This window comes from Manis javanica, chromosome 2 (assembly GCF_040802235.1).
Source record: "Manis javanica isolate MJ-LG chromosome 2, MJ_LKY, whole genome shotgun sequence".
Taxonomy (NCBI): Eukaryota; Metazoa; Chordata; class Mammalia; order Pholidota; family Manidae; genus Manis; species Manis javanica.
In genome coordinates, this window is record NC_133157.1 from 213,756,176 (window position 1) to 213,779,196 (window position 23,021).

Genomic DNA, 23,021 nt, shown 5'->3' on the forward strand with positions numbered 1-23,021 from the left:
TCCAATGATACTATTACTTTTAATCTCTTCAACTGTTTCTCAGCCAAGCAAATGTCTCTTCTAGGTCAAATGGTTCTTAAAAGTTGCTAAAAAAAAGATGGTTAAGTCCCATAAGCTTGGTGAGATCTGACTTTCTGTTTCCTGGGCTGTAAAATGAGATGGACCCTACCTTAGTTTGGAGGCACAAACAGACTCCAAGCCCTACTTGAAAGTAACACCCCAGGTGGTGTCACCAGCCTGGGGGAAAATGAGGTTGCGTTCTGAATGCACAAGCAGCCTGACACCAGGCTGCCATAATTTTGGTAGTCAGACATTAAGATAGGGCCTATGCCATCTTTAGTAACTTCCAAAAACTACTCTTTGAAGTCAAGCTAGACCTACTATTATCCTTATTGTTTGATCCATTGGTTCGTTTTGTGTTTTCCTGTTTTTGTTTTTGTGTTTTGACCCTGTGGAGCACCTCCAGCAGAGAGTTCCAAAAGTGCCAGATTCCTGGGAAACCACCTAAGAGGCCTCTTCCAGGAAGGATGTGCAAGTTGCCAAATTTCCTGAGGGTTTATCTAGGTGATCAGGCTCTGTCAGGCACCCTTCTCTCACAAAATCCTACTTGATATACTCACACCTAGTAAGTATGCTATGTAAATTTCTCTCACATTTACTTCGACCTTTATTGCTCAGTTGTTTTGGTATGAAAACTGTTTATTAAAATGCTCCTTTAAATTTTTTTTCCCCTCGGAATCTCAAGTGGCACCCGGCCCCCATCACTATCAAAACCTCTGACTATTGTTCACCAGCCCAATTTAATTGTTAATAAAACTAAACACCTTTCGCCTCCCACTGTGCCTAGCCTTACCGAGGAAATACAGCGCCTTGCTTTAAAACTTGGTGATTAGAAGATGATGGGTTTCTGAGACGGGTGGGCTAAAGCTGCTGCCGCTGAAATTTTTTTCTTGTGCGTACTTGTTAATTTTTTCACGTTTCCCATCAATGGCATCAGGATGATGTTCATCGTCAGTAAGTAGTGATCGGTTCATTTTCACCACTGCGTATGCGGGTAAAGAGCCGTCTTGGCACCGCTTTTCCCCGCAGTAATTCCTCTTCCTTCCTCTCCTCTGCAGTAGGACTGAAGGAATCATGAAGAATGGTTTGGAAACTCTATTTAAGCAGCCGCCTCGTCGTCAGCCTCACAGGAAACCCTGCGTTCGGGACACCCCAACCCCCACCCGAGCCCCTCCCTCTATTGGCCCAGGTCTCGGGCATCTCGGCTGCCAGTAGAGGGCACGCTTACTTTACTTTCGCAAACCCAGCGCGGGTGCAGCCCGGGGAGGGGGCGGGGGAAAGACGGGCTTTGCAGCAAAACTGTGACTGTGGATTGGTCGCTCTCCGCGTATGCAGCAAAAGCCTAGAGGCTGGAGTCATTTGCAATCCTTAAAGCTGAACTGAGCTGTTCGCCGGGTTTGAAGGAAGTTACTTCTCGTTTAACAATTGAACGCTGAGCTGCAAACTCATCGGGTAATAATTTATCCTGAACACAAGCAAGCTCTACAACAGCCCTTCCCCCTCCCGAATTTGTTTCTATTTTGGAATGGGGGAGGGGTTGGAAAACTTGCTTAAAATGCTCTGTGGGAAGGACCAGGGAAGGAAAGATTGCCTTTGTTTTATTGCCACTAGTTTTATGCAAAATAGCAAATCCGGAGGAGATATGCGTTATGTATATTAAGCATACATCCACTTAGGGAGCGAAAAAATCATGTGTTGGGCAATATGGGTTGACGTGTACATGAAATGTATAAAGAGGTACGCGGATTACACATAATACACTTTCACTACGGTATTAACAAATTTTAGCGTCAATGAACTAGGAAATTAATGCCTGAAATTCGGCCACTTTTTAGTTGGCTAAAGACTCGCCCAAAAATGGTACGTAAGTAATACTTGGCTCCTCTCCTTTGGTCAGAATCGATGCATTTTGTGTGTGTGTGCATGATCGTGATTCCAATAATACAGATGAAATAAAGACCTGTAAAGGAAGTAAATGTCCGGTATGTCCGAAGAGTAAAGAGTTAACGGTTTTCTCCGCCAGGGTCTCTGCAGACTCCTCAAGCAGGGTCCACAAGCTCGCCTCGTCCAGGCTCTGGGAAGTCCGGTCCCGCGGCTCGCGCCCTCCTCCCCAGTATTCTCTCGTCTAGCGCCTTTGATTTCCCCCAAACCTGGGAGCACCAGCCTGGTGCAAACCGGCGCCACAGGACGCAAAAGAGGATTAGACTCTGAAACCTGCCGTTGGAATTGGGAACTCCGAATGAGAGGCGCGGGGGTAGGAAGGGGTGCAGACCCGCAGAGAGCGGGCGAGGGAGGGTCTTCCGCGGCGCGCACCCACATGCGCGCTCCTCCCTTATTCCGGCGCTGGGGCACGAAGGATCTCAGAAATTAATGCGTCCTAAGGGAAGAGCCGGCCCCCGCCGAGCCCGGGTGTAGGTCTGCGCGGGAGGGGCGGAGAAGGGGGATGGTCTGCCGCCTTGGCAGCAAATTGGGGGATCCATTATGGGTGGAAGGTGCTCAGTCGAGATAGCCGTGCACACGTAATGCATAACACCCCCCAAAAAGTGCAATGAGTGTTTATTCATAATATGCTCTCCAAGTTCACGTGGCAATGCGTTCTTGCTGAGTTATTTTAATAATTCCAGGCATCATTTATCCCCATCTACACTAACACCCCACACGCACTCAGGGCGCGCGTCCATAAATACTCAGCCTTTCCTCCCGGGACTTATTTTCTAAAGGCTGTATTTCCCCAGCCTTGGGGAGGCGCTCGTCCGCCCGGACGTGCGTGGCTTGGCCTTGGGTACACTGTGTATCCTCGTTGAAGGCTCAGCTGTTCCGCCTGCAATGATTTAAACACGAAGAACAAGCATGCGGTTTGTCCAACAGAGTGTTGCGCCAGAGGAGCAGCAGAGAAAGGGAGGTTTGAGCGGGAGCAAAAGAAAATGGTAGGCGCGCGCGGTTAATTCATGCTGCGCTCTCAGTGTTTACATCCGACAGCTCCGCGCTCGGGAGTGCCAGGCTGAACCGGCCGAGTCTCCTCCCCCGTCCCTCCCTCAGTGGATTGCCCCTCCCGGGTTCCCAAAGCCGAGGGCGGGGGGAGAAAGAAAAAAAGATACTCTCTCGCGAGTCCCCGCCCACCGGCCCTTTATATGCGAGGGTCTGCGCGGCCGAGGACCCCCGATCTGCGCTTCTCGCGGCTGCAGCTGTCGCCACGGCCGCCGCAGCCCGGCCGCCTCCTGGCTCGCCTCCAGCCTCGGGAAGGGCAGGGCTATTCAGAGGCTTGGCGGGAAAAAGAGAACAGAGGGAGGGATCGTACGTAGCACTATAAAAGCCGGTTTTCTGGGCTTTATCTAACTCACTGTAGTAATTCCAGCGAGAGGCAGAGGGAGCGAGCGGGTGGGCCGCGAGGGTGGAAGAGCAGAGCGAGCCGACGGAGCCTAGCGAGCGGAGCCATCCTCCGGGCGCCCGGGGAAGGGAGGTCCGGAGTGAAAGGGGGGCCTCGCCTCCGACCCACCTGCCTCCTCCCTTCCCGCCGACCCCTGCCAGCGGTCCGCAGCCGCCGCCGCATCCACCAAACTTTGCCCATTGCAGTGGGCGGGCACTTTCCCCTGGAACTTACAGCACCCGAGAGAGAACGCGACTCTCCGGACGCAGAGGAGCTCTTCTGCCTCCTTGGGGAGACGCTTCTCCCTGCCGCTGCCCAGACCCGCTCCCCTGAAAGGCGTTCCTCGCCGCTTTTTGGTCGCTGGATTTCCTTCGGGTAGTGGAAAACTAGGTAAGCACCCGGATCTTTTTGTCTTCTAATTTTTTCTCTGCCGCTCTAATGCCGCGAGTAGCTGAATGCCCGAATGAGGGTGTCTTTTCTCCCATTCCTGCACTATTGACACTTTGTCAGAGTAGTTGTGGTAGGTCGGGGTGGGGTGGGGACGAATCAGAACTAGATGGGGTATGAGCGGCTTGTCAAGATGGAAAAGGGGAAAAGCAGTGGAAAAACGGGGAACGTTTTTGGAGCTAATCTTCAGAGATTTTTTGCTTACGTTTATTGACGCTGGCCCCCGCCGGTTGGGCATTCTTGCTTTATTACATTAATGGATTTCTGCCTTTCTGGGGTAAGGGGTAAGGGGGGGTACTGTACTTCGCAGTGGGCAGAAAGCCCTTTGCATCCTCAGCTCTTTGGAATACGGATTAGAAATTGCGTGTGTGAACGAGAGCTCCGCAGCCTCTGACTTTTGCCCGTCTCAGGAAGGGCATTTAAATTTCGCCTTACTGCCTTCTGACAGCCGGACAGACACTGCGGCGGGTCCCGCCCGCCGTTCCCTGGGGCATTTCCAGTCCCCCACCCCCCGAACCCCCTGCTCCTTTTGAGTTGGCATTTGGCTTTTTTAAAGAATGATAAAATTAAGGATCTCGTTTTACAGATGTGTTGGGAGTCAGTGTTGGGGAGGCGCAGGCAGAGGGAAATGGAGGCTGGGTGGGCAAGGATGTGTCCAAATGGAGACACTGACTTGGAGAAAACGAGGGCAAATCTCCGCACCCAGCCTGGGCTCCCCGCAGCCGCCGGTGCCCCCGCGGGTATCCTCGCGCCCCTGAGACGCTGAGGGACGCGGGGAGCGAGGCTCGGGGCTCTTCCAGAACAGCTGCTACCCGCGGCGGGGAGGGGGAGACACCCGGCTAGGGGCGCGGAATCGCAGCAGGGTCTCTGGCGCAGTTGTGGCGCCGTATTGGGTGTTAAAGGGAGGTGCCCCTGTTATTATTTAACATCCACTTTTTATTTATGGGGGAAAGTGCTAAGGCCCTGCGGCCCAGTTCGCCACAGGAGCGAGAGAAGAAAAGCCGGCCGAGGAAGGAAGGGGGGCGCGCTGGGGGTGGGGATGGAGGAGGCTGGGAGGGGCCGTGGCGCCGGCGGAGGAAGGAGCGCGGCGAGGGCGCGAGTGGGAACGGGCGCGGCGCGGAGGGGCCCCGGCGCGGGAGGGGGCTGTGCGCGCAGCCGCTCCCGCCGAGGCGTCTCTCGTCTTCTCCTTCAGGTGGCGCAAAACTTTGCGCCTTCGCGTTTAGCAGATTATATTCGCCACTGCCGCCTTCCCGGCCTTGTACAGAGACCAAAGCCGATTTCGATTGCTCCGCGTCTGCGGGGCCGACTCGCGGGCCTCGCGTCCCGGGCTCCCGAAGCTCCGCTGACGCTTGGCGGCTGGTTCACAAAGTGTGTGTCCGAGATAGTGGAGGTCGCCCACAGCGGCCAAGTGGTGCCCTTTTTTTTTTTTGCCCCCTCCACTAGCCCCTTTCGAGGATTGCGCTGGAAGGGGAGTGGCTAGGGATTGCGGCGCGCACTGCGCGGCGTTAGGCGCCAACCAGGACCCCCTTATTAACTCAAGGCTGCGCCCCTTTGTGTGTGCCCCCTCCAGCAGGCCGCCGCGATGCCCCTCAACGTCAGCTTCACCAACAGGAACTATGACCTCGACTACGACTCGGTGCAGCCGTATTTCTACTGCGACGAGGAGGAGAACTTCTACCAGCACCAGCAGCAGAGCGAGCTGCAGCCACCGGCGCCCAGCGAGGATATCTGGAAGAAATTCGAGCTGCTGCCCACCCCGCCCCTGTCTCCGAGCCGCCGTTCGGGGCTCTGCTCGCCCTCCTACGTCGCGGTGGCGTCCTTCTCCCCTAGGGGAGACGACGATGGCGGCGGCGGCAGCTTTTCCACGGCCGACCAGTTGGAAATGGTGACCGAGCTGTTGGGAGGAGACATGGTGAACCAGAGCTTCATCTGCGACCCGGACGACGAGACCTTCATCAAAAACATCATCATCCAGGACTGTATGTGGAGCGGCTTCTCGGCCGCCGCCAAGCTCGTCTCCGAGAAGCTGGCCTCCTACCAGGCTGCGCGCAAAGACAGCGGCAGCCCGAGCCTCCCCCGCGGGCCTGGCGGCTGCTCCACCTCCAGCCTCTACCTGCAGGACCTGAGCACCGCCGCCTCCGAGTGCATCGACCCCTCCGTGGTCTTCCCCTACCCGCTCAACGACAGCAGCTCGCCCAAGCCCTGCGCTTCCCCCGACTCCGCCGCCTTCTCCCCATCCTCGGACTCTCTGCTCTCCTCCGCCGAGTCCTCCCCGCGGGCCAGCCCCGAGCCCCTGGCGCTCCACGAGGAGACACCACCCACCACCAGCAGCGACTCTGGTAAGCTGAACCCAGTCCTGGCCTGTCAAGAGGGGGCGTCTAGCTTCCCAATGCTCATTGGCGGTTCATTCAGCTGGCCACTTCAGTTGGCCCTGCCTTTTTCTCTTTTATTTGTAAAGAGAAATGGCAGACAGATTTGGAAGGATCTGGGAACTCATTCTCCTTGAACACTGGGCTTTAGGATTCCCTCCCGTCCCTCTCTGCCTAAGACCGCCCCAGCGGCGAGCCCCTTCCTTTCCTTCCCGCCCCTTAGGAATTTCACTTGGGTTTTTAAATCTTACGGCTTATCTTGCAACTCAATTCATTCCCTCTTACCTTTCTTAAGCATTTTAATTGCCCTGTGTTAGGGGCATGGTGTGTGAATTAGAGTAAGAGAGGACTGATCTCTTTGAGAATGAATGAATTGCGTCTTTTCCTTTAACTTCTGAGAAGTTGTTAGAATTTAATGAACTAAGGATCAGCTGTGGACAGATGCAGGGCAGCCTCCAGCCTGTGTGCTCTGAGCTAGCCAAAGTGCCTTGAGTGGATGGGCTGAGGAATTGGGATCTTTTCAGTCTATTTTGAACACTACAAAGCAAATCTTTGCCAAAATTGGGCTTCTTTTTTCCTTCGCCCATTCCCTAGGACTTTTGGCAAGTCTGCAAGGTTTTTTTTTCCCCTTTTTTGCACTTCCAGTAAAATAGGGAGTTGCAAAAGTCATACCAAGAGATTTGCAGTTATCATTTGCAACACCTGAAAGGTTCTTGGTACAGTCACTTAAAAATAGGAGGTGCTCCAGAATGTGCTTCAAGTTGGGTGTGTCCAAAGCCTTATTAAGTCTTAGGTAAGAATTGGCATCAATGTTGTATCCTGGTAAATTGTAATTTTCTTGGCCCCTGCCATAAACCCAGCTGACATTCTCTTCACTTTCTGAGACTCTGGCTTCATGGGGGATAAGACCAGGAAGGATTGGCTAATTTGTTCTCTGGGAATAACTTTGTGCCAGGGCCCTCTCATATAATGCCTTATATTTGCATAGTATTAATTTAATCTGGTCATTGATTACTTTAAGGAAATGTTGCTAACCAGGTGATTTCTATTTCCTTTCTTAAAGAGGAAGAACAAGAGGATGAGGAAGAAATTGATGTTGTTTCTGTAGAAAAGAGGCAGCCCCCTGCCAAAAGGTCAGAATCAGGGTCATCTGCTTCTGGAGGCCACAGCAAACCTCCCCACAGTCCACTGGTCCTTAAAAGATGCCACGTGTCCACCCATCAGCACAATTATGCAGCACCCCCCTCCACTAGGAAGGACTATCCTGCCGCCAAGAGGGCTAAGTTGGACAGTGGTAGAGTCTTGAAACAGATCAGCAACAACCGCAAATGTACCAGCCCCAGGTCCTCAGACACGGAGGAGAATGACAAGAGGCGGACACACAACGTCTTGGAACGCCAGAGGAGAAATGAGCTGAAACGGAGCTTTTTTGCCCTGCGTGACCAGATCCCGGAGTTGGAAAACAATGAAAAGGCCCCCAAGGTAGTTATCCTTAAAAAAGCCACAGCATACATCCTGTCCATCCAAGCAGAAGAGCAAAAGCTCATTTCAGAAAAGGACTTGTTGCGGAAGAGGCGAGAGCAGTTGAAACACAAACTTGAACAACTAAGGAACTCTTGTGCGTAAGGTGACCTATTGGAGGGAGGAACTGGAATTTCTCTTGAATTCTCACTTGTTGCTAAGGGAAAGTAAGGAAAAGAGTTCCTTCTGAGGAAACTGCAGCAATTCACTGCGAATGAACTTCTTTCAAATGCATGGTTAAGTGCAAACCTCACAACCTTGGCTGGGTCTTGGGATTGAAAGGTTTAGCCACAATGTAAACTGCCTCAAATGGGACATTGGGCATAAAAGAACTTTTTTTATGCTTGTCATCCTTTTTTTTTTTTCCTTTAACAGATTTGTATTTAAGAATTGTTTTTAAAAATCCTGAAGTTTACCCAGTTTTCCTGTGTAAATAATAAAGTGTTTATAGCAGTTATACAAAATTTCCAAACATACTATAAACCATAATTTTTTTTTATTTAAGTACATTCTCCTTTTTAAAGTTGATTTTTTTCTATTGTTTTTAGAAAAAAATAAAATACCTGGCAAATATATAATTAAGCCAAATCTTAAGTTGTGAGTGTTTTGTTTCTTCTGTTTCTTTTCTTTATTCTATTCCCTTTTCATCAATTACAAATTAACAAAATTTGGCCTTTAAAGGGAGTGAGCTTTACAAAGATGGGAAAAGAAGTTACAAGAGTTATAAGAGAGGACAAGGGCTTTTCTTTGTTAAAATGAGTCTAGGGCCTTATGGTCTTGTGAATTCTCAGGATTATAAAATGCCTCCTGGGGATTTGTGATAAAGGCCAGAGTTGATACTTGGAAGAATGTAAGGTCAGTAGTCTGGAGAGGAGGCAAGGATGGAAGAGGTTAAAGATAACAGTTAAGTACACAAAATGGTTAAGGACTGAGAGTTGAGAGGATGAAGCCTTCAGGTTGGTTAACGCATGCCATTCCGCTACTCCATTCACACCTAGAGGCTCTGCCTACCTACAAAGGTGATGGGAGAATAGGAACCAGCTTTGGCTGCTTGCCCATGACTACCTGTGCCAGATTCTTTACCTGGTTATAAGTCCCAAAGGAGCTCTGGGAGGCAAGTTATTAACCCTATTTTACAAATAAGGAAATAAAGGTCAGAGAGGTTACCTAAGTTTTCTGTGGCCATGCAAATAGTCAAAGGCTGAATCCAGGTCCTGTGTTTATTGAAAAACACTTCTCCCATGCCTTAGCTCTTCCTGTGTCTTCAGGACAGAGATCAAGAATACTTTTGGTTTGGGGCCTGATAGGCGAACTAAGGAGATCACCAAGCTCAACTATTATGTGCTGAGCATTCTAAGGATTTTCCTTATGACTCCACAGCAAACCTTTCCAGGAGGTACTTTTGATATCCCCCGTGAGAGAAGGGGAAGCTGAGGTACATCAAGTGTCATTCACGTACCCAAGGTCCACTGATAATGAAGAGCAGAGCTGGGATACAAACCAAAATCCACTCACCCTGTGCCACACTGCTTCTCCAACAGGCCAGCAGGAATCAGCCTGCTGCTCATGAGAAGGGCAGTTAACCAAACTGGTGGGTTACGTACCTTAAGTTTCAACATTTAGGCCCAATGGGACATCAGTTCCCCTTAATTTGCTTATTTTGTTTCATTTTGTTCTTCACTGTTAAACATTTCCCTTCATGTTGAGAAACCCACAGCTCATCACTGCTACCTTAGCTATTTGTTGAGGTTCCCCAGTTGCTCCTGGGAAGCAGCCAGTTTGGAAATGCTACTGTTCAGATCATAAAATAAAACATACTTAACCTTTCCATGTGAGTCATTATTTTGATAACTATAAACACCCCTTCCTTTCAACCTCTTTCATACACAGACACTCATGACACGTGCTCATCATTAGAACATGAAAAGGCGTTTTTTGAATGTAGATATTATTCATTATAATCCTTTGAAAACCCATGGGCGAACAAGAAACCAGAATGTTGACTACAGAGGCAAATAGAAGTTGGTATCACTGTTCTAACTATCTCACTGTCTAAGTCTCAGAGCAGATCTTCACGTCCATCCCTGTACTGTTAGGGATTTTATTCCAGCATCACCACCCATAAATCAATAATTACTTTTTTGGATCTGACTCCTAGAAAAGTTTACTCAAGCGCTTAATGTCTTTATCTTGATCCTTTATTTTGGATCCTACGTTCCACCCTAATAGCTTGAAGCTGTCACACCCTATATCCCAAATTCAAAGGGAGATAGAATCCACTGAAGCTGAGCAGTTCAAAGTGTTACCAAAGCCAGGTGGGAATCTTAAAGGATTCGCTCTTTGCCCCTTTGTGACAGGAGTGCAGCCCTGGAGTGACTCACTGGGGAACTGGGAAGGTGTTAGTTTGAATCACATAGTCCAGGCAAGCCCATGGAATAAGAGAAAGTGTTCCTCACTAGGAAAACAGCTGCCCATTACACACTATCAGGAAACAACTTGAGCGAAACAGAGCTTGGCTGTAGGGATGGAAGGGAACCATTCCAGCTATCTATTACACACCCCCCTCTTAGGTTTATGAAGCCAGGGAAGGCCTGGAAACAGAACAGACGCCAGCTTCTTTCCAGAAGGTGAGGCTCATCTTGATCCCAGCACAAATTGGCCCTGACAGCCAATCCTGAGAGTCCCCAGCGTCTATGCCATTGTGCACTCTATTTTGCAGATAACAATAATCAAGAATTGGAGGTGAAGGGGAGGAGCTTGTAGTTTCATCAGAAATATACAGGAAGGAATAAAGTAATACTGACTCTGCCTTTTACCCAGGACACCATCCAGGAATTAATAATTTCACCAGGGGATTCCTAGGGTGGTTTTGTTTAGGAATGGGACATATAAAGAGGAATGAAGTGTTCTTTTATACTGCCATTTGGAAGCAACAAAGGAGATCCACATCATAAAAATGATCAACTTTTTAAATGAACAAAATTTCACAATCCAGGCCTAATAAGTTACTCACAGCTAAGGTTTGCAAGGCTGGTCTTTAAGGCAAACTGGCACAGAGCTTGGGGAAGAGGACAAAAAGTTGTGTTCAGGGGTTTTCTATAGTTTATTTGCAACAGTCTATGATTGGTGAATAATAACATTTTATTATACATGCTAAGGGTCCCTAAAGCATTTCTTCCCAATAATAATTAACCCTTAAGCTAGAGAGTGCTGACGTACCCCAGAACACTATCTGTAAATGCACTGGTAGCTCCTCTTTTAAGGTCATAGACCGTTACAGGCCTACTTCAAAAGAGAGGGTAGAAACCAACCTAATACAATGAGAACAGGGACCCATTTAAAAAAATAAAACTAAAAGACAGTAATAAAACTACTGCCCACCACTGAAGCTGTAGCAATCTATTTTCTCTAGATCCTTCAGGGAAGAATTTAGACTTAATTCCAAATTTAGAGGAAACACCCAAGAATGTTTGCTTTGTTAAACTGTTTTGAGGGGACTCTAAATGACTCTGAGTTAATTTCATGTTTTGCTTTTAATTTCATTTCTTTCAATGTTAGTCTACAGTAGGCTCTTCAGGAAGACACAGTTGAGGGGAACTAGTATTAATGGGATGTAGATCTTCTGAGGGCACAAGGAATGTTCTTTGTTTTTAAACAATGCCTGGGAGCTCAGCCGGCACAATCCGCACTACTTTCTTTTCTCATTGTCACCTGTCATTCCATGAAGGAATAAAACACCCAGTGCATTCAGGGGCCTCCAGGGCTTGGGAAGGAGAATTAATCTTTATTACGCACCTATTATCTGCCAGACCCTCCATCTCACTGGCCCTCACGGCAGCCCAGCTGGAGAGCGAGTGTTGAAGGTGACTGACAGTAGTCAAGTTTGGACAAATTCAATAGCTCTCCCAAAGTCACACAAGAACCAGGAGTAGAAACAGCAATAATAGTAGTTCATATTTATTAACTACATGCTAAACACTTTATCCATGTTATCTTATTTCATCCTGAAAGCAACTCTTAGGAGGTAAATTCATCTCTTAGGAGGTAAATTACACATTAGGAGACTGAACTTAAGAAATTCAGTGATTTACCTGCATTCACAGAGCTGGAAAAATGGTAAGAGCAAGAATGATTTATCATTCATAAATATTTATTGAACACCTACTGTGTGCCCACACTGTGCTGGGGGTAAGAAAGATGCTAAGAAACACAAGATGGATAGGGTCCTAGCCCTGCATCACCTACCAATAATGGAGGACAAAGAATACTGGCAATTAGACTATAAAGAATTTTACAAACACTTTTAGAATGCTTACTATATAGCAGAAGCTCTGGGAGCTGCTGAACACCACCCCCACCACCCCACCATGTCCCCCAGGGAAAACAGAATCAAGGCTGGAGCCCAAGAAATAGTGGAAGAGGAACAAAAGAGGAGGCATGATCAGAGGGATGGAAAGAAGCGAGGAGAAACTGGTGTAACTGAAGCCAAGAGGAAGCCCCTCCATCGGAAATGTTAAAAACAACAGAGTGTAGCAGGACGCACAGAGAATGGTCCATTGGACTTAACAATATGGAGGCATCTTCTTGATCACACCTCTTCCCCAGCAGGACAGCAACCTAATCGACCCAAGACCCTCCCTTTTCCTTCGTTGTCTTCATTCATCCATCACTTGAAACAGCTGCCTGATTACTTCCCCAGTACCTTGCTTTCTCCAGGAGTTCCCAAAGTACAATTCCTGATCCATCAGCACCAATACCATCTGTGAATTTACAAGTAAAACACATAGTTTCCCTGAATTAGAATCTCAGGAGACAGGCCCCAAGAAACTGTGTTTTAACAAGCCCTCTAGGGCTTGAAAAAGTTTGAGATCCACTGCCTTCCCCATCACTGCACCTCAGTAATCTTTCTAAATCACAAATATGAGTATGCCCTTCCCCTGCTTAAAGCTCTTCAGAGGGTCGCTGCTACCCTCCAGATGAAGTTCAAAGCCATCCTACACCTCCATGGTCATTCTCCAGACACGAGCTTCTGCTTACTTACAGGTCTTGCCTCTCCAGCTTCCCTGCATCTTAGAAGACTTTCCAGACATTTTGCCACCTCTGCCTAAAACGCTGCTGGCCACCAGCCATTCATCCACCAACCCTGAGCCCTCAAGCCTGGGATGCTCTTATTCATCCTACATGGATGAATGTGTTCTAGTATTTGCTGACCACTAGACAAGTTTCCTTAGGAGACTGGGATTGCCTGCCTACACACTCCTCACTCTTTATGGAAATCACTTGCTTTGCCTTGAGGAATGGAGCCACATCGGTCCTGGTCATTGATGATTCCTCACTCAGTGTCAATATAAATGCTTGTCATCAAACAGCAATTTCACAACTCCTTGAGGAATGGGGGAATGAAGAGCCATTTTAATGGCATTGAAAGTGAGTAGGCGGCCAAGTGGAAACCTCAATAACCTTTCCAAGAAGGGTAGCTGGGAAGATAAGGAGGACTTAGTTTAGACATAGCCACTGAAGACAGGATTTTTATTTGCTTTCATTTCCTTGATGGATTTTGATTTTATCTTACTGAAGATTAAAGAATTAGTTTGTACGCTGATGGGATGAAGCTGAAAGGTGGAAACATTGAAGATACAGGAGAACAAGGGCGATGTAGCCAGATGTAACCATCTCAGGGGCAGCTTCCATCTTTGTCTGGTACCGACCACATCGCCTGGAACTCAGCTGTGTGGAATGTGAGCTGAGGTGAGAGGGCCATGCATTCCTAATACTCCAGAGAGTGAGTCTTCCAGGCAGTGATGTCTAGGCCAGACCAGGTCTCTTCTTCCAGGTTCCCCGAGCCCTCCGCTCTTGGCCTCTCATAGGCCGTATTCATCTGTGAAGAGATTATCTGTCTAATTCTTTCTCCATTGCTAGATTAGACTCTATAAACTCATGGAGGACAGGGACTGATTTTCTCCTTCATCACTGTACCCTGTAGGGCAGGTATGGTGTTTAGTATATAAAATTGTGTTGAATGAAGGGATTATGGTATCAACAAACAAATGAATGCATGAATGTATTTGCATATATTTTAAGTTTCTACTTCCTGGAGCTGTTAATCTTTATCATTCCATTTAGTGCTATGCTCTGGGCTCAGCTCATACCAAATCTGATACCTCTAGTGTCTACCTAATTCATTCCAGACAGCAGAAGCCTCAGCAGCAAGCAGACCTCTGAGTCTATCAGTCAGCATCTCTAGGTTATAAACAACAGAAACTCATCTTTAACTGGCAAACACACACACACACGAGTGTATATATTAGCTTATGTATGTCCACAGAAGACTGGATCTAGGCACTTAAATAGTAACCTTAAGATTCTTTCCATGTCTTCTTCTCAAAGAGGATCTCCTCACCTAGGGCAAAGATGGACACCAGCACCATAAGTGGAAAGGATTCTGATTGGTGTCCTAAAATTAAATGCCTAAGGCTGGTAGATTAGCTTGGTTCCCAGCCCCATGCCTGTGGCAGAGTTGTGATTGACATCCATATCAGGTAGGGGGGAGAAACAATTTCTAAAAGGAAAAGATGGGTGCACAAAAAAGACAGGTGTTCCCTAAATGGACTCATTTGGGCAATCGTGGTGTTAAGCTCCTCAGAGCTGTATAGAAGAACCCAGATGTTTTAAAGACCTGACTGATTCTCAGAATTGCCTGAGGATCTTTTTATAAAACAGAGATTCCTAGAGTCCACCTCGAGCTACGAAACCAGAATGTCAAGAGGGTAGGGCCCAGGATCCTATATATTTTTTTATAGTTCTGAAAGTAAGAGGGAGGAACAAATAGGTCTGGGGACTAATGTCGTGGCTGAGAACAGCTGGCTTCTGAAGTCCCTCAGACTTGAGTTTCAATATGAATCTGCTGCCAGCTGGCTGTGTGACCCAGAGCAAGCGACTTTGCCACTCTGAGCCTGACTCTCCCAGTTTGGAGAAGGAAAAGGAAATACAGGGATGGCTAGCAATACGTGAGAATTACACCTCTCTGCCCGGGCTTTCTAGGAATTAAACGAGGAGTTCTATGAGAAATGGTCCAGCACAGGTCCAGTAAATGAGAATGTCCTCTTTGTCTTTCTCCTCTCTCACCCTCTGCTTCTCCCTCCTAAATACATCTTGTCTCTGCCCACATGTCTCCTTGCCTACACCCACCGCCCTCCTTCTGCCTGCCTTCATCTTTGCCTGGGTCTCTACAGTAGCTTCTCACTGCCTCTTATCTGGTCCCCTCAAAGGCATAGACATAGCCTTTAAGAGATGGCTGATCAGATCATTCCCTGACATGGAAGAATTTAGTGGCTCTCCTCACTCTGACTATAAAGTACAAATATCTTCCTACCTGCTCATGATCTGCCCCCAGCTTACCTGTGCAGCCTGCTGCCACACCACTCTCTCTGATACGGGCTACAACTTGGCATTTTCTTCCGAAGTTCTAGGGGCCTTGTTTCCTCTGATCTCTGCTCTTGCTCTTCCCTCTTCCTGAATAATGTTTATCACGCACCCATCCACCATGTCTCACTTTGAATGTCACCTCTTCAGGGAAGCCCTCCCTGATGTCTGCTCCCTTGGATCCCTTTTCTATGCATATCTGGTTCACAGTAGCTCTTAACAATTAAGCACCTTCTCATTTATAAGGTTATCCACCAGTTTTATTTTATCTCACAACATCCCCACGAAATGAAAGCACTTACTTCTTCATCACACCCTCAGGCTACTGAGAATTAGAGTCATCAGCTAACTTTCTCAAGGTCATATAGCAGGGCAGTATCAGGGCAGCGATTCAACCCTGGGTCATCTGATTCCATGTCACCAGGTTTTTCTACTTCCTGCTGCTTCCCATCTGCCACACTAAATTGAACTTGCCCACATCCTCTTCTTGCTTCCCCACTGAATTGGAGCGGCTTGCTTATCTGTCTTGATATCTCTAAGCAGTGACTGAGCACATAGATGGAACTCAATTCATGTTGCCAAATAAATGCAGGCAACACACTCATGCGCTGAGATCCATGGCCAGAAAGAGACTGGCGATAACTCTATGTCCAAAGGAGTTGCTCCTATCAAGCTGCTTGAGGGTTTAGATATGGAATATGTGACATAGAGCTGGAGACAGTCTTAACCTTGGCTTTCTAGATGGAGCCCCTAAAGAAGACACAATCTTTCCAAGGGCCCTCTACTCATCTTTGGATGAATTCGTTCAAGATCTCAGGTCTTTTGAAATAAAGGATTTGTTTGCTTTCCTTCCCTGAATCCAGGATGATCTACTCAACTAGAGGCAATGCGCCACTGAGATGGACCTTCCAACCTGGTCCAGTTTCCAAGCCCATGCCAGATCTCATCCTCACCCCCAGACTGCCCCAGTCAAACAAATATTTATTGAGTACCTCCTAAACACATGGTCAGCACCAATGTGGAAGAAATAGATTCAACAATCTAGTGGAGAAGTGTGACATCAAGCAAGTATTTACACAAAAAATTCACTAAGTAAATTCAAGGGTCCAAAGTTGTGTGGTGCACAAGGAGAGAGCATTATGGGGGCATGTGACAACCTAGGGGTTCAGGGAAGGTGCGCAGCCAAGAAAGACATGGCAGGTGGGTGTGAGTCAGTCGAACCAAATATTCTGAGACCCTGCTAAGGGAGAGAGGGAGACGTGCTCAGGGAACTCACAGCAAACCAGAATGGAAGGAGCAGAGAGGACAAGAAGAACATCCTTGGATGAGACCTAAGGTGTGGGCACTGGGCCAGATCACTCAGGGGATGGAACTGTTGAAGGGGTTTAAACTGCTATCTAAGGAGACTCTGCACTGGGGGAAGTTATGTCATTCCCTCATGTTTACCTAGTTCCTCTGGGCACGGTGGCACCATCCCCAGGGCCTTGGGCTGTGGTCAAGTTAACAGTCATAGTGCTGAGTATCAGTACACTGGATTTTCTACACTACCATTGTCTGAACCCACTGTATTCCATACTTTTATTTATAACACAGATCATAAGTCTGGACCAGGTAATCACAAATATTTAAGTTCTTTCCAACTGGGATATAAAAATAATAATAAAACTAATTACACTAACATTTATCAAGTCTTTTCTGTGGGCTAGTAATGCACAAAGAAATTCAAATGCATGTTCTCCCGTGCATCTTCATGACAATCACATGAGTAGGAAACTATAATTATGCCCATTTCATAGATGAGAAATTGAAGCCCCAGTATTCTCCACTCCCCAGCCTGATTCCCTACCTGCCATACCATATTGCTAGGAGCCTTTAGAAAGTCCTGAAGCCTCAAAAAATTGATGGTTTGTGCCAGTGTAAGATATTTTAAGGCTGTTTTGGCTGCTTTGAAATGTGAACAACATGCCCTGCGTGACCCTAGAAGTTATGATGAAACACTGCAGAAGCGCTCCACAACGTATGGGGGTCTCTGAAGGCCTATGGGGGTCTCACCACGGGGGGGAAGAGAGCCATGAGCCTCAGCTCCTGTACATCACCAGATGTGCTCAGGGCAGCTAGGCATCCTGAGGGTGTTTCTCCAGGAGCCTGGCAGACCTCCCCAACCTTCTTAACAAATGAAGCTATCATTTCCCTGGCCTCCCAAATGTCCCTCCCAAGCACCGAGACTACTACCTTTTTCACAGTACAGTTGAAAAATTGTCCTGGAATGCTTTCCTGGCTGGCCTGTGGGATTTCACTCCAGGCCTCCCACCAGCAGTCCACTCTTCAGAAACTGCTCTCTCACTTGAAGAAGTCAGTCACTTGTGACCACTAGGAAGAAGGTTTAGACATAAGGAAATGAAAGAGCAGAGCAGTGGGAGCTGCCAGGGGTCAGAGAACATTCTGGATGAAAAAGACCCTAATGTCACATAAGCTGACTATCTCATTTGACAAATGAACCAGTTGAGGTCCAGGCAGAAGAAAAGCTGAAGACAGAGAACACAGACATTCACGAGCAGGTTGGGATTGGAATGTGAGCCTCTTAGGCCCACTATTAGGAGCCCTGTGGCATTAGGTGTGCAGACACCTTTCCTCTTCTTTGAGCAATGTACCCCCATCTCCTCTTAGAGTTTCCCCTTACCCAGTGTGGGTGGTCTTGGTAGTCCCAAGGAGTGTCGGGCTTCTTCCAGCTACAGAGATACCCAGGGAGACTAAGCAAACATTTTCTCTCCTGATTTTGCAAGACTTAGAGTTTTAGCTGGAGTGACTCAAGGACAGAACATAGAGCAAGCATATTCTTTCCCATCACTGTCCCTGGAGAGAGAATGACTTGTCTGGGTCTCTGGAAGATTGGCATTGCCTGTATCAGGCCTGCCCCAAGCCTGCCTTCCCAGGTCTCCTTCAGTTCTGGGAACTCTCCGATATCCTTCTAGAAAATTCTATTTAAGATCAAATCAGTCATTAGAAGTTTCTGTTTCTTCCTTCATAAGATTGTATATCAATGATACCTTAATTTTAAAAAAAGAAAAAAAAAACAAGTTTCTGTTTCTTGCAAATAAAAAGCCCTGAAGCCCTGAATGATGGGGCATTTAAGTTTCCCCCATTCTATCACACTGCCTTGTTCTGAGGCAAGACAGCAATCTTTAAAAAAAAAAAATGACCGAGAGACAGGAAAGTGAGAGCCATAACAAGGTATAAACACAATCAAATCCTGGGCAGCAACATCTGCGATGCGTCTCATTGTATCACTGGCTGCATATTTTGTTCTTTGATTATCTACAATTAGGGATAATTTGTACCGGGGTTCAGGCTCACTGACACAGCTGATAGCAGGCTGTCTGAATATTGTGGTGTCTCTGCTCTTACTGTCTGGAAGTACTTCCTCCTATCAAACCCAAATAAACTCTGCATAGCTTAAGCACAATTCTTAGATTTTTTTTTTTAACTTCCATTAAACAAACAAAAAAACACCCCTTCTATTTAAGAAATCATTATTTTGTGACAGGTATTATGCCAAGGGTTTTATCATTTCAACAATTCTATGGATTGTTCAGATTTGTGGCACTCCTATTAATGTATATTATAGTTAATATGTGTAACTAATTAGTGCAAAATATCACTATATATATATATAATATCAAAATATCACTAATGCACAATTATTAGTTCCATTGCACTGAGGAAAAACTGACCCTAAGAGATGGGGGTGTGAAGGTGTGGTAAATGAATTGCCAAAGTCACATAGCTAATAGGTGGTGTGTCTTGGATATAAACCCAGTTTGGTCCTGCTCCGGAGGCCTTGCTCTAAAACCCTTTACTGGATTGCCTGGCAATAATTCAGAGATATCCCCTGCAATTAGTTCTCAATCAGGGAACCCCCTAAGGAAGCAAAGCTGAGTATCAGAAATTCCAGGGAAGTTGTTTGCAAAACATTTCGCAGCATATAATTGCATATTTGAAAAGTAGAAAATAAAGTCAATCCCAATTAGTATTGTTTTTTTAATACAAACCAGGACAGGTTTGAGAGTGGAAGTGGCTGCTGTGAATGAGTAGGTCTGGTGCCCCCAGGCACCTGGATACATATGATCACCATTTCACAGGTGAGAAAACTAAGCCTCAGGTAGATCTCAGAGCATAGAAATGGTGGAGTAGGAATTCAGACACTGAAAAAAAATAATGGGGGCATCCAACATTCCTTGGGATTTTTTTGGGAGTCCACATTCTTCCAATCTTTCCAAACCACAATCAATACTCTCTTGCGTCAGGAAGCCCTTCCTGATTAACTGCAGCTGACTCTGCACCCTCTAGGTCTTCCATTACTTGCTTTGTACTGCTCTCTATTAGTTTTCTCCTGATTATAAACTTTTTGTGCTCTTCCAGGTGTGTATGTGTGTGGTGGGGGGGCGGGGTGCACACAGGCAGTCCTTGCTTCTCAATGTTCCATGTTCACGGAAACTAAACATCAGTTCCCACAGAAAGTGCAGAGTGAGGGCCTAGTTCTGATAGGCATGACTTTCTGTCCACACAGACCCTTGCAAAATGAGGAGTGCCTTCTCTCAGTTTTTCTCTTATGATGACTTACTAGCTTCACAGGGCTGCCAGAACAAATTACCCCAAACTGGGTGGTTTATAACAACAGAAACTTATCCTCAGCAGTGTCAACAGGGCCCTGCTGCCTCTGAAGGCTCCCGTGGGGGATCCTTCTTGACCTCTTCCTAGCATCTGGTGGACGCTGGCAACCCTTGGCATTCTTTGGCTTGGGGATATGTCTCTCCAGTTTCTGCCTCATCTTCATGAGGCCTTCATCCCTGTATTTGTGTGTATCTCTGCATCTCCTCTCCTCTTTTAAGGACATAAGTCATTGAATTAAGGGCCCACCCTAAATCAGTATGACCTCATCTTAACTAATTATAACTGCAAAGACACTATTTCCAAACAAGGTCACATTCTGAAGTTCCTGGGGGACATGAGTTTTGGGGGACACTACTCAGCCCACTGCAGAGGGTTTGCATTTATGATATAGCTCCACTCCACTCTCAGGGCCTAAAAGGGAGTACACATAGTAGGCCCACAGCAATCCTGGCTGGACCTACTCCAGAGCGCAGGGCTGCGCAAAGGCAGCCGTGAGTTCCCTTCCCAGGCGGCAGCTTCTCTCTACTTCCAGCCCTCTGTAGAGAAAGCCACTCCCAAGCCCCCTTCCTTCCCTTCTTGCATGGCTGCCTCTTTCTGCTTCTCACCCACCCTAGCCTCCTCTCTGCTTTCCTTCCTCCTCAGAGGCAGGAATGGCTGGACTGACAGGCAGTTCCGGGAAAGCGAGTATATTTGCATGCATTCCGGAGGTGAGGAAATACCTCCCCAGCGGAGGGCCTCTGTTCTGCTCCCTTCAAGCCCCCTCACCCCACCCAAGCATTTCATTGCTCTGTGCTTGCAGGGTACAAGGCTATGAGTGTCCCGTGGAAAGCCGAAGTAAATTTCCAACCCTTAATCAGATCGCCTCTCTTAACCACACACCCTTCCGATTTGTTTCTCCAGAAGTCCCACGTGCACATTTCCTCACTGCAAGCACTGCCTGTGTCTTCCTCTTTCTTTAGCTTCTGGATGCCAGATCACTTTTTCTGATTAAAAATTAGTAGCGTGTTGTCACTCAATGAGCTTTGTGCGCTCGGTGGTGTGCCGAACACTTCACACACACTGTGTCCCTCGTTCTTGACGTGATTTCCATCGGACAGATGAGAACACCGCCGTTAGCCACTGGGGTTCGCCCAGGGTCACACAGCTAGTTCAAAGGGGAGCCAGGATTTGAACCTATGTCCGTGTGGTTCCACAGCACTTTCTCTTCCTCACACCAGCGTTATGAAAGGGACTTTTGGATGTTTTCTTTTTCAAACTGCTTCTCAGCCAAACTTCCTGAAAACATATAAGACCATTGAGTACGATCTGTCATTAAAGAATTAAGCAGACTCTTCACATTTCCCAACTCCTCTTAAATCATTGCGGGGTGGGGTTGCTGTTAAAAGGGAACCCTGAACACAACGTGTCAGCCTGCAGATCATTATCAAAGATTCTCTTGGAATCAGTTGTTCTCATAGCAGCTGCTTTGGGCTTCTGGGTGCAGTATCTTAAGCTCTAAAATGCAAACTTCTCACGATTTCAAAAAGCTTCTTTTTGGCAGGTTTCCACTGAACTTGATTCAGCATGCTCTGTTTGCTGAGGACAAGTCCCAGTGTGTCCTCAAATCAGTCAGCTCACAGCCTCCCATACCCAGCCACCCAATCCTGGTAGACGTCTTGCAGTTTCATGAGCAAAGCCATTCCCTCCTGCCGTTGCACCTGCTGTTCCCACCACTGAACACCTAGCCCTGATCCCCACAATTTGCCAGTGAGTTTGTCCTTCAAGGCAACATAGCACCCAGGAAGGCATTTACCCACCTGTCCCACTCTGGAAGAGCCCTCATCTGAACCCTAAAGCAAGCCCTGACGACTCACACACAGGGTAGCAGGCGGGGAAGGGCTTTAAAATGTGGTCTTGGCCCCAATCCACTAAGGCAGGATCTCTAGGGTGCAGCATGGGAAACACGCCTCTGAACAAGTTCTCCCCGCACTTGGGAAGATGTCCTAGGCCGAACTTCCCAGAACTGAGGCACTGCTTCATCTCCTAAATATTTCTCCTATGCTTAAAAAAAAAAAATTAACATTCGCTTGTCCCCAGTGTTCTAGGCACTGTGTGCATTTCACACTATCAACTCACACAAGGGGCAGAGCAACCCTCATGAGGAAGATACTCTTATTTATCCCTGTTTTTCAGATAAGGAAACTTGGGCACAAAGAGGTTAAGAAACTGGTCCCCATTTACTCACCTGTAAGTGGCAGAGCTAGCTTATTGGTGGATTCTTTTCTTTATGTCATCCTATTTTTTAAATTAAAAGAAAATATTTAATTTCAATGTAACCTTTAGGAGGGCAGGGATTGTCAGCTATTTGTTCACTTCTGGACACTCAGAGGCTAGAACCGTGCCAGGTGCAGAGTGACCATCACTATGTGTTTGTGGAATGAATGAATGAAAATGAAAACGTTTAACACAGCATTGAAGTGCTATTTATTTTTTTCTTGTGTTCACTAAAAATACACGGACATAATCTACTATGGTTAAAAAGTGTCCAACCTAAAATCTCATCCTGCTTCTGTGCTGGCACCTCTGTCCCACTTTGGAAAGCCGTTGGCTCAAGCTTACCTCTTTCTTAGCACCAAACACAGTAAGTGGTAATTTTCTCTTCCGGACTGCAAGCTCCCGAAAACAGGGACTGGATTTATTCATTTTTGCATCCCTGTGCTGGGGTGAATGTCAAGTACTGCATTCTTCATTCCTGCCAGAGGGAACTGACTTTAGAGTTGACAAAATCTAAATCTTTTCGAATCCTTTGAGATCTGAGGGGAGGCAAAAGGGCTAAATGATGGCGTGGAATAACAGAGCAAAGGAAGCCGGGGTTAATGCCCGCTAAAGGGAGGATGTCCAGATTGGAGTTGCTGGGCCTCAGGGGACCTAAACTCCACTGCGGGCGGACCCTTCCTACCCTGGAGACAGTCAACTTCTTTGAGCTAATGGCCCTTTCTCAGGCTGTAAATTTCTCGCAGATAAAGTTCATGTCCTTCTTGTTACACGCTGTCTTCAGAGCCTGCTTAGTTCCTGGCTTATAGAAGATGCTCAATAAAAGCTGTGGGCTAAATAAATAAATGAATGAGAAACTGTTAAACATGTTCTAATGAGAGAAGTATAGAATGCTTACCCCCTCACTTTCC

General features: G+C 47.1%; 1 protein-coding gene and 1 long non-coding RNA gene across 4 annotated transcripts; one reads left to right on the top strand and one right to left on the bottom strand.

The window, feature by feature from the left end:
* Positions 1-3,221: 3,221 nt before the first annotated feature.
* Positions 3,222-8,358, top strand: MYC (MYC proto-oncogene, bHLH transcription factor). 2 transcript variants are annotated; one of them, XM_017665107.3, is made up of 3 exons: positions 3,222-3,817; positions 5,448-6,213; positions 7,307-8,358. In XM_017665107.3, the coding sequence occupies exons 2-3, from the start codon at positions 5,457-5,459 to the stop codon at positions 7,867-7,869; spliced, it is 1,320 nt and encodes a 439-aa protein (XP_017520596.3). In that variant the 5' UTR covers positions 3,222-3,817; positions 5,448-5,456; the 3' UTR covers positions 7,870-8,358. The 2 variants fall into 2 exon arrangements, with proteins under 2 accessions (XP_017520596.3, XP_017520600.3); XM_017665111.3 differs by having other exon boundaries at positions 3,224-3,817; positions 5,445-6,213.
* A 12,000-nt stretch (positions 8,359-20,358) lies between these two features.
* LOC140845463 (uncharacterized) lies at positions 20,359-22,934 on the bottom strand. Of its 2 annotated transcripts, none has more exons than XR_012124231.1 (3): positions 22,796-22,934; positions 22,456-22,588; positions 20,359-21,132 (listed from the first exon to the last, which is right to left on the bottom strand). It is a non-coding gene; the product is annotated as an uncharacterized lncRNA (long non-coding RNA). The 2 variants fall into 2 exon arrangements; XR_012124232.1 differs by lacking the exon at positions 20,359-21,132 and adding an exon at positions 22,086-22,131.
* Positions 22,935-23,021: the final 87 nt, after the last annotated feature.